This window comes from Austrofundulus limnaeus, unplaced genomic scaffold (genome assembly GCF_001266775.1).
Source record: "Austrofundulus limnaeus strain Quisiro unplaced genomic scaffold, Austrofundulus_limnaeus-1.0 Scaffold364, whole genome shotgun sequence".
NCBI lineage: Eukaryota > Metazoa > Chordata > Actinopteri > Cyprinodontiformes > Rivulidae > Austrofundulus > Austrofundulus limnaeus.
In genome coordinates this window covers 270,260-281,007 of record NW_013952766.1, presented here as the reverse complement: position 1 = coordinate 281,007, position 10,748 = coordinate 270,260, and the positions used below count along the sequence as shown (strand labels likewise).

Here is a 10,748-nt window from a genome sequence, read left to right as displayed (position 1 = left end):
TATATTAACTATATTAATATTAGTCGATATTAATTAGGTTAAATATGAGAAGTTATGTTGGAGTATCTTCTACACACTTCACAATTGTATACCACTTTGTGTTGGTCTTTCACATTAAATTCCAGTGAAATATATTTATGTTTGTGGTTGTAATGTGACAAAATATGGAAAAGTTCAAGGGGTATGAATACTTTTGCAAACCACTGTAACTACCAGCAAGCTAACTTTTCATAAGAAAAATAACTGTCCTGTCCTACATTTTGACTTATTTTTAGAATAGATTAGAATGCCTTTATTGTCATTACACATGTGCATAACGATATATATATATAGCCACCCTGGTCCATGGACTGTGTGTTTGGGGGTCTGTAGGGACATGAAGTAACCTCAGAGCTCCACAGTGACCCCTGCTGGTCAGCTGCTGGAATGACATCATTAAAGAAACTCAATCATAGTCATAAAAATATTAACTTTTATTGAAGTTTAACACTTAAAGCATCAGAACAAGAAGTTCTGTTCGTTCCATGTCGGTTCTGTCTCTGTGGGCTGAACATTTCTGTATAACTTGTTAGAAGTAGTTCTGCAGAGGTTCTCCCAGGATGTTCTCCATCTCCTGAACTACCTTCTGGACCTGCTGCTCCACCTCCTCACATTCATCTGAAAAAACAAACAAGACTCAACCTGCGAGAACCAGAACCGCAGCAGCACCTGATCTGTGCTGGACCAGAAGACCTGAACAGAACCGGCTGAACTCACCCTCCATGAGTTCTGCCAAGAACGGGATGGTCTCCGGCAGCAGAACCATGTAGTTCTCCTTTAGCTTGGACGCCAGCTCCATCAGCATGATGAGGGAGGAGAACCGGACCTGAGGAGGAACAAGGAGGAGGAGGAGGAGGAGGAAACCGTTATTGAGGTGTTGATAAAAACGTTCTACATAAAATTAAATATGATCTAAAATAAACGATTCTTTCATTTCTCCAGATTTCAGAACCGACCCAGTCCTTCTGGAACCTTTCAGGTGGTCTCAGAACCTGCTAAGTGGTCTTAGGTCTGGCTCACCTTGGCATCGCTGTGTCTGGTCTTCAGGAGGATCTGGTAGTTCAGAGTTTTCCACTGAGAGTCATCGGCCAGCGCCACAGAGAACTGACCCACGCAGGGAACCAGGTGCTGAGTGACCCGGTTCTGGTAGACCTGCTGCCCACCCAGGCAGTTCTCCAGCTGCGTACAGACACATGATTGGTTAGGTTCTGTTTGTTTCAGCCCCAGACCTGGTCCCGATGAACCTGCAGACATCTCACCTGGTCCACCAGAGGAACCAGCAGGGCCTCGGCCCGGTCCTGGTTCAGGAATTTCTGAGTGTCGTACAGGAAGATCTTCTGGAGACAATCCAGGACCAACTGGAGCAGCAGACAGTTCTTCTCCTCGGACCGGTCCGAGTCAAAGATCAGCTCGTCTGAAACAAACAGGAAGTTAAACAGGAAGTTAAAATAACAAGCAGGAAGTCAAAACAACAAACAGGAAGTCAAAACAAACAGGAAGTTAAACAGGAAGTTAAAATAACAAGCAGGAAGTCAAAACAACAAACAGGAAGTCAAAACANAAAACAACAAACAGGAAGTCAAAACAAACAGGAAGTTAAACAGGAAGTTAAAATAACAAGCAGGAAGTCAAAACAACAAACAGGAAGTCAAAACATCAAACAGGAAGTTAAACAGGAACTCAAAACAATGAGCAGGAAGTCAAAACAAAAAACAGGAAGTCAAAACAACATGCAGGAAGTCAAAACAAAAAACAGGAACTCAAAACATCAAACAGGAAGTTAAACAGGAAGTTAAACAGGAACTCAAAACAATGAGCAGCAAGTCAAAACAAAAAATAGGAAGTCAAAACAACAAGCAGGAAGTCAAAAAAAACAAGCAGAAAGTCAAAACAACAAACAGGAAGTCAAAACAACAAACAGGAAGTTAAACAGGAAGTCAAAACAACAAACAGGAAGTTAATTAGGAAGTCAAAACAATGAGTAGGAAGTCAAAACAAAAACAGGAAGTCAAAACAAGCAGGAAGTCAAAACAAAAAACAGGAAGTCAAAACAAAAGGCAGGAAGTCAAAACAACAAACAGAAAGTCAAAACAACAAACAGGAAGTTAAACAGGAAGTCAAAACAACAAGCAGGAAGTCAACACAACAAGCAGGAAGTCAACACAACAAACAGGAAGTCAAAACATCAAACAGGAAGTTAGATAAACAGGTGGTTAGACAGAAAACAGGAAGTAAAGTCGTGTTCAACTGATCAGAACCAATCAAATCTCTAAACGAGGAGCAGAACTGTGATCGGACCGGTTCTGGAGCTGTTGGTCTGTTTCAGGATGTCTGCGATGGGTTTGACCAGGTTTCCTGCGAACAGGACGAAGAGTCCTTTGAGACGCTCGGCGACGCCGTCACACAGGCGGTAAAACGTCAGGAGACGGTCCTTACTGTCTGACTTACTCCAGTCAAACAGCTGCGGCACAAACAAACAAACAAACACATTAGGTTTGAACATTCTGACGGATCAGTGGAGACTCCATGGCGAGCGTGACCTCTCACCTTGAAGAAAAGGGGTCTGAACGTGACCTCGGACAGTTTCATCACCATGGCGATGAGACAGTCGATGACTCCGCCCTCCACCTGTGAAGTCTTCTGTAGATCACCCTGAGACGAGAGAGAAGAGGTTCAGCTCCAACCTGCTGTTTGTTTGTTTACAGACGGTCTTGCCACCTGGCAGTGCTGGGCCCTGAAGTCCAGCGCGGTGAGGAAGAAGGCGCTGAGCTCTGATTGGTGGAAGCTCAGCTGCTCTTTAGACATGTGACCAATGTGCTCCTTCAGAACGCTCATCAGCGCCCCCAACTGGTCCTGCAGGGGAACAGAATTAGACCTGCTGTCACTGCCGAGTCCTACTAATACTCACAGACCCAGAACTGGATCCAGAACCGGACCCGGTTCCTCACCTTCTTCTCCATCACCATGGTGCTGTAGCACCTGGACAGAGTGGGCAGGAGGACCCTCGGGGGCAGCGTGGAGGCCAGCGTGGTCCTCAGGGAGGAGAGACGAGCGGCCAGCTGAGAGGAGGAAGAGGAGGAGGAGGAAGAGGTCTCTAGGAGACGGGTCAGCCGACACACCTGCAGGAACAGAAAGTGCACAGGTGAGGCTACTGAGCACCTTTTTCTCAATGTGAGTATCACTCAGGTGTGTTACATGAAATACAGGTGTGTTACATGCAGGTACAGTAAGTGTGTGACCTGAAGATAGGTGTGTTACCTGTAAAGCAGGTGTGTTACCTGTGAGTAGGTGTGTGACCTGTAGACAGGTGTGTTACCTGTAGGTATGTGTGTTATCTCTAAAGCAGGTGTGTTACCTGTGAGTAGGTGTATTACATGAAAACAGGTGTGTTATCTGTAAGGCAGGTGTGTTCCCTGCTCACAGGTGCATCACCTAAAGGCAGATGCGCTACCTGTAGGCAGGTGTATTATCTGTTAGGAAGGAGCATTACCTGCATGTATGTGTGTTACCTGTAAGGCAGGTGTGTGACCTGCAGTTAGGTGAGTTACCTGCAGACAGGTGTGTTATCTGCAGGTAGGTGTGTTACCTGCAGACAGGTGTGTTATCTGTAAGGCAGGTGTGTTCTCTGCAGACAGGTGTGTTATCTGTAAGGCAGGTTTGTTACCTGCAGACAGGTGTGTTACCCGTAGACAGGTGTGTTATCTGTAAGGCAGGTTTGTTACCTGCAGACAGGTGTGTTACCTGTAGACAGGTGTGTGACCTGTAGGTAGGTGTGTTACCTGTAGACAGGTGTGTTATCTGTAGACAGGTGTGTTATCTGCAGGTGTGTTATCTGTAAGGCAGGTTTGTTACCTGCAGACAGGTGTGTTATCTGCAGACAGGTGTGTTATCTGTAGACAGGTGTGTTATCTGTAAGGCAGGTTTGTTACCTGTAGACAGGTGTGTTACCTGTAGACAGGTGTGTTACCTGTAGACAGGTGTGTTACCTGTAGACAGGTGTGTTACCTGTAGACAGGTGTGTGTGACCTGTAGGTAGGTGTGTTACCTCTTAGGCAGGTGTGTGACCTGTAGGTAGGTGTGTTACCTCTTAGGCAGGTGTGTGACCTGTAGTTAGGTGTGTTACCTCTTAGGCAGGTGTGTGACCTGCAGGTAGGTGTGTTACCTGTTAGGCAGGTGTGTGACCTGTAGGTATGTGTGTTACCTGCAGGTAGGTGTGTTACCTGTTAGGCAGGTGTGTGAACTGTAGGTATTTGTGTTACCTCCAGACAGGTGTGTTACCTGTACGGTGGTGTCCTGCAGGTACGGGCTGATGAAGTGTGGCAGTGTCTCTGTGATTCGCTGCAGAGCTGTGACGGCGCTCAGCAGGTAGATCTCATTGGTCAGCAGCTCCTTCCTGTTAGTGAGCGTGTGCAGAACAGCTGGCATTAACCTGTAGGAGTAAAGACCACACAGGTAAGCTGTAAGTGGGCGGAGCACAGAAACAAAGCAAGGCGGGGTCATGTGACTCAGGTACCTGGGTAACTGTGGGATGGCCAGCACCTTCAGAGCGCTGATCACCTCTGCGATGCAGAGCAGAGCGCTGCTCGTCACATTTTTCTCCTCCTCCGCTGCCGTGACGATGTCCACCACCTGCTGCAGGACGGGGACGAACACCTCCTGGTGGGCGGGGCCAAAACTGCGACAGAGCAGCTTCAAGCTGTAGAGTGCCGTCTGCCTGTTGATGGTTAGCTCCGCCTCCTCCGAGACCTTACTGTGACTTTTACCCACGATGCTCAGCAGGTTGGATGTCAGCTCCAGGAGCGCAGACACCTGTGATGGACAGGAGGCGGGCCTATCAGAGTGGCTGCACCTGTGGTAATGTTTACCAAATAAACGGTTGTTGTGGTTACCTGCTGCTCGTCCCACTGAGCCCGGTGCTGCAGCTGGTTGTTCAGCAGCTCCATGGCCTTCCTCCGAACTGACGCCAGCTCATTCCCCATCAGCCCCCTCATCACCATGATGAAGGTGTCTGTGGGCAGCAAGACGTTCACCTGGACAAGGGGAGGAGTTTCAGGTAATGTCTTAGGGCATAAAGTGTCTGTCTGTGTGACTCACCTTGTCCAGAACCTCATAGCTCTTATTGAGCAGAACTCTCCAGAACTTGGCTGTGGGTTTGTCAGCATTCTCCTCTACGCAGCGAGCCACGCTTTGGATGTACCGCAGGATGTCCTCCAGCAGCCTGAGACACGCCCACAGACATAGACACGCCCACAGACACACACAGTTCACCATGGAGGTCTGGACCTTCAGAATCTTACAGCTGATGTCCAGTCACTCACCTCTGCTGCAGAGACGAACTGATGGTGTCGCCTCCGTCTGCCACCTGAAACATGAAATGTTTCATAAACAGGAAGTTCTTCTATAAGAAGTTTCATAAACAGGAAGTTCTTTTTCTATAAGAAGTTTCATAAACAGGAAGTTCTTCTATAAGAAGTATCATAAACAGGAAGTTATTTTTCTATAAGAAGTTTCATAATCAGGAAGTTCTGGTCTAATCAAAACAAAGTAACCCCTCCCACCTTCTGGATGAAGCTGCTGGAGCCGAGCAGCTGGGCCATGAAGGAGACGCAGAGGAACTTAAAGTGTCGCAGTTCTTTGCTGCTGTGAGCCTCCACGCTGAAGATCAGCTCCTCCACCTTCTCCTCCTTCTTCGCCGCTCGCCGGACGACGGGACGCTTCGCTGCAGGAGACAAGAACAAACCTCAGAGTCCGTTTACGAAGACGCCTGACGGACGGGAGCTGCCGGTTGATTGGACCAAGACCCTGACCTCCGTCTCCGTCCACCTGCAGCTGCAGCAGGAAGTGGAGGATGTTGATGAGGGAGGTGAGCTGGTCGCCCACCTCGAACTGACAGCAGAGCGTCACCCAGAAGTCCATGTCCTGCTCCAGAGCTGCATCCTGTCCACAACACACACAGGCACATGTGAAAAACATGCTAAAAACACAGGAACATGTGAAAAACATGCTAAACACACAGGAACATGTGAAAAACATGCTAAACACACGGTGACATGTGAAAAACATGCTAAACACATAGTGACATGTGAACAACATGCTAAACACACAGGAACATGTGAAAAACATGCTAAACACACAGGGACATGAGAAAAACATGCTAAACACACAGGGACATGAGAAAAACATGCTAAACACAGGAACATGTGAAAAACATGCTAAACACACAGCAACATATGAAAAACATGCTAAACAGGAACACATGAAAAACATGCTAGACACAGAAACATGTGAAAAACATGCTAATCACACGGTGACATGTGAAAAACATGCTAAACACACGGTGACATGTGAAAAACATGCTAAACACATAGTGACATGTGAAAAACATGCTAAACACACAGGGACATGTGAATAACATGCTAAACACACAGGAACATGTGAAAAACATGCTAAACACATGGTGACATGTGAAAAACATGCTAAACACATAGTGACATGTGAACAACATGCTAAACACACAGGGACATGTGAAAAACAGGCTAAACACACAGGAACATGTGAACAACATGCTAAACACACAGGGACATGTGAATAACATGCTAAACACACAGGAACATGTGAAAAACAGGCTAAACACACAGGGACATGTGAATAACATGCTAAACACACAGGGACATGTGAATAACATGCTAAACACACAGGGACATGTGAATAACATGCTAAACACACAGCAACCAAACAGAGAGGAAGTGCCGACGTCACCTTCTCGCTGCCGGCGCTCTGCGTGGCGTGCAGCTTCAACAGCAGCAGCATCAGGACCCACAGGAAGTGGGCGGGGCCCAGGGTGGTCATCAGCTGACTCAGGACGGGCAGCCGCCGGTGCTCGGGCACGTGGGGCAGCGAGTCGGCGAACACGTGCAAGATCTTCGTCACCACCACCACCATGTCAGAGGAGAAGTCGTTGGGGAGGCGGTGAGCCTGATGGGGGAGGAGTGAAAGACACCTGAGGGTGGTTGTTGCAAACGGGTGGTCCTGCCTGTGGCTGCCAGACTCACCTGGATGAGCGCAGGTATGACCATCTGCAGAGTCTTCTCGATCACCCTGAAGCTGTAGGCGTCGTCCAGGCGCAGGATGTTGGCGCCCATGAAGGTGAAGATGGCCATGATGTTGTGGAGGACCTTCTCCTGCAGGAGGACACACGTTTGTTTGTTTGTTTGTTTGTTTACAATGGCAGCTGGCAGACAGAGGAGGCGGAGCTTACAGGGAAAATGGAGGCGACGGTGCCCAGCAGCAGCAGAGCGTGGTGGTGGGTCTGCGGCACGTCGGAGGTTCTGATGCACTGAACCACGAGCTCCACGCTGAACTTCTCCTCATCCAGGACATCTGCAGGAAACAGAAACACGCTAAGAACACGTGACACGGACAACACACCTCTAACACTAACTAAAGCCCAGAACAGAGAAGGGTTCTGTCAGAACCGGGTCAGAGACCTGCAGCCACCGGACCCCCATCAGGAGACAGTTTGTTACAGATGCCGAGCAAACAGCTGAGCAGCAGCTGCTTGGTGTACTCCATGTTGGTTTGGTCACCTGCACCTGGGTCCAAACACCTGAGCACAAACACACACACATCAGAACCATCAGAACCAACACCTGAGTCCGTCACCTGGCCCGTGGACCTGCAGAACCTCACCTGGAGAGCAGAGAGAACAGAACCGGGACCAACACCTGGGCCCGCTTCAGCTTCTTCTTGTGCTGCAGCAGCTCCAGAGTCAGAGTGACCCTCTGCCACGGCACAGCGCCCCCCTCTGGACCCCCACCGTCACTGTCCGGAGCTTTCCTGAGCAGAACCAGAGGTTCTGGAGTTATTTGGGTTCTGGTTCTTACAGCAGAACCCTCACAGTCAGCAGTCAGATTGCTGAGTCACTGTTTTCCTCTTTAATGTTTCTTCTGTAGTTTTTCTGTTTAAACTGTTTCTGCAGATTTTGTGTTTTTATCAAAACGTTCAGCTCGATGGAAGATAACGAGTCATGACTTTAGCTTTTTTTATTTTTATACGTTTAAAAATATTTAACATTTTCGCATAAAAATACACTGAAGTCTCTTCAATTTCTGCAAAAACTTTCACTTTCAAATCTCAACTGGTTCTGTTTTTCTTCTTATGATACTTTTAGCTACTTTACTGTTCATTTCAGCTTGTTCTGCTCATTTTATCTACTGTTCTGATCTTTTTAGCTACTCTTTTGCTTATTTTAACTTGTGCTGTGCTTATTTCAGTTGTGATCTGCCTGTTTTAGCTCATGTTTTGCTTTCTTTCAGGTAATGTTCTGAATATTTAGCAATTCTGCTAATTTTAGCTCACATTTTGCTAATTTGGCTTGTGATCTGCTTATTTGGTTTGATCATTCTAGCTTCTGTTCTGCTTGTTTAGCTTCTATTTTGCTAATTTCAGGTACTGTTCTGAATGTTTTAGCTACCGTTCTGTTCATTTTAGCTACTGTTCTGTTAATTTTAGCTTACGTTTTGCTCATTTAGCCTGTAATCTGCCTGTTTTAGCTCATGTTCTGCTCCTTTCATGTAATGTTTTGAATATTGATGTTCTGAATATTTAGCTATTCTTCTCATTTTAGCGCACGTTTTGCTCATTTAACTTGTGATCTACATGTTTTAGCTCATGTTTTGCTCATTCTGGTGTATGTTCTTCTGTTTTAGCTTCTATTCTGCTAATTTCAGCTCATGTTCTGCTCATTGCAGGTACTATTTTAATATTTTAGCTACTGTTCTGCTCATTCTAGCTCACATTTTGCTAATTCAGCTTTTGATCTGCCTGTTTTAGCTTCTGTTCTGCTCATTTTAGCTCAAATTTTGTTCATTTAGCTTCTGATCTGCCTGTTTTAGCTTCCATTCTGCTTATTTTAGCTCATGTTCAGCTTATTTCAGGTACCGTTAAGCATTTTTAGCTACTGTTCTACTCATTTTAGCTCACATTTAGCTTATTTAGCTTGTGATCTGCCTGTTTTAGCTTGTATTCTGCTCATTTTAGCTCATGTTCTGATCCTTTTAGGTCACATTTAGCACATTTAGCTTGTGATCTGCCTGTTTTAGCTTCCATTCTGCTCATTTTAGCTCATGTTCCACGTATTTTAGGTACTGTTAAGCGTATTTTAGCTTCTGTTCTGCTCATTTTAGTTCACATTTAGCTCATTTAGCTTGTGATCTTATTTAATCTCATGTTTCGCTCATTCTAGCTCATGTACTGCTTGTTTTAATTTCTTCGGCTGATTTCAGCAGCTACCTCAGGGACATCTTGCTCCGGCGGGTTTGTTGCACCGTCACACTGACGTTCGGCTTCTCCGGAGGAGCGAGCTCGTTGGCCACCAGCTGAGCATCGACGGCGATCTGTAGGGAAGGAGCAAAGTTCTGAACTCGGCTCATCGGCCTGAAACCCGTCAGCTCTGGTTCTGATGAGGTACCCTTTTGAAGACGCTGCCGACGGTGTTGGCCACCAGAGGATTCCTGCTCTCCACCAGCAGGTCCAGCAGCACCGACAGAACCTTCTGCTGCACCTTCTCGTCTCCGAGGTCCGAGAAGAACGTCTTGGTGATCTGCAGAGAAACGGGACGTGGCTAATTCCTGGAATCTGCTGAGTTTAAACCTGCGGTCAGACTAAACCTCATGAGTGAGTTTAGGTTCAGTTTATTATTATTATGTTATTAACAATAATCTTGATTCTAACAGCAACTAAATCCTGACCAGATTAGGATTAAAGATTAAATTTAACGAGTCAAACCGCAGCATAAATCAGGTTTTTTTCTGCAGTTTATAATTTTTAAAAATATCTATAAACTATTACACATTTAATAATAATCTACATTTAAAGGAAAAGTCTGAAATTCAAGTAAAATAAAAAATAATCTTAATTTTAAACTAAACTAAACTTGAATTTAGTCTCGACTTGAAGAACTCTAGTTTTTTACCTGAAACTGATCCAAGTTTTAATCTGCCTCCTGTTTCAGTTTAATTCAGTTATAAAATATAATTGAATAAAAACAGATTAGGTTTAATCTCCTGGTTTTAATCTCAGATTAAAGTCATTTTTTGTTTTTCCAAACTGACCTGATTCAGAGCGAAGACCTGAGACGTGGGCAGCTTCAGAGCCCGGACAAACAGGTCCAAACAGTTCTGGTCCCGGCCCAGCAGCGGCGCCGACTCGTCGTTAAACTTCTCCAGAACCAGGCACAGCAGCTGGTTCTCGTCCTGCAGCAGGGACTGCGAGTCCGGACCCGTCTGATCCAGGAGCCAGTCCAGAACAGGAAGCAGGGCCGAAAGGATGGACTGAAAGGTTCAGAGACAAAAACAGGACAAATTAGAGGTCTAACGTCTGAGGAAACAGGACCTCTGCTGGACCTGTGGTCTCAGCAGGACCTCTACAGGACCTGGGACCTCAGCAAGACCTCTACAGGACCTGCAACCTCAGCAAGACCTCTAAAGGTCTTGTGGTCTCAGCAGGACCTCTACAGGACTTGTGGTCTCAGCAGGACCTCAGCAGGACTTGTGGTCTCAGCAGGACCTCAGCAGGACTTGTGGTCTCAGCAGGACCTCAGCAGGGCTTGTGACCTCAGCAGGACTTGAGGTCTCAGCAGGACCTCAGCAGGACTTGTGGTCTCAGCAGGACCTCTACAGGGCTTGTGGTCTCAGCAGGACCTCTACAGG

The 10,748-nt window shown here is 46.5% G+C and overlaps 1 protein-coding gene and 1 long non-coding RNA gene across 2 annotated transcripts in view; both read right to left on the bottom strand.

Annotated features, from left to right (window-relative positions):
- Positions 1-449: 449 nt before the first annotated feature.
- The window catches only part of heatr1 (HEAT repeat containing 1), a gene marked incomplete in the record, with an annotated part of 21,153 nt that continues 10,854 nt past the window's right edge, over positions 450-10,748 (bottom strand). Inside the window, 23 exon segments of the mRNA XM_014023340.1 lie at positions 450-657; positions 757-865; positions 1,060-1,218; positions 1,299-1,453; positions 2,338-2,500; positions 2,587-2,691; positions 2,758-2,892; positions 2,988-3,158; positions 4,318-4,468; positions 4,553-4,848; positions 4,929-5,069; positions 5,134-5,257; positions 5,358-5,401; positions 5,598-5,758; positions 5,847-5,976; positions 6,799-7,014; positions 7,092-7,220; positions 7,298-7,419; positions 7,527-7,645; positions 7,729-7,875; positions 9,331-9,434; positions 9,509-9,640; positions 10,152-10,370. Of these exon segments, the coding sequence (XP_013878794.1) occupies positions 569-657; positions 757-865; positions 1,060-1,218; positions 1,299-1,453; positions 2,338-2,500; positions 2,587-2,691; positions 2,758-2,892; positions 2,988-3,158; positions 4,318-4,468; positions 4,553-4,848; positions 4,929-5,069; positions 5,134-5,257; positions 5,358-5,401; positions 5,598-5,758; positions 5,847-5,976; positions 6,799-7,014; positions 7,092-7,220; positions 7,298-7,419; positions 7,527-7,645; positions 7,729-7,875; positions 9,331-9,434; positions 9,509-9,640; positions 10,152-10,370 (3,321 nt within the window).
- On the bottom strand, positions 10,480-10,742 carry LOC106528225 (uncharacterized). The gene is made up of 2 exons (XR_001311474.1): positions 10,653-10,742; positions 10,480-10,605 (listed from the first exon to the last, which is right to left on the bottom strand). It is a non-coding gene; the product is annotated as an uncharacterized LOC106528225 (long non-coding RNA).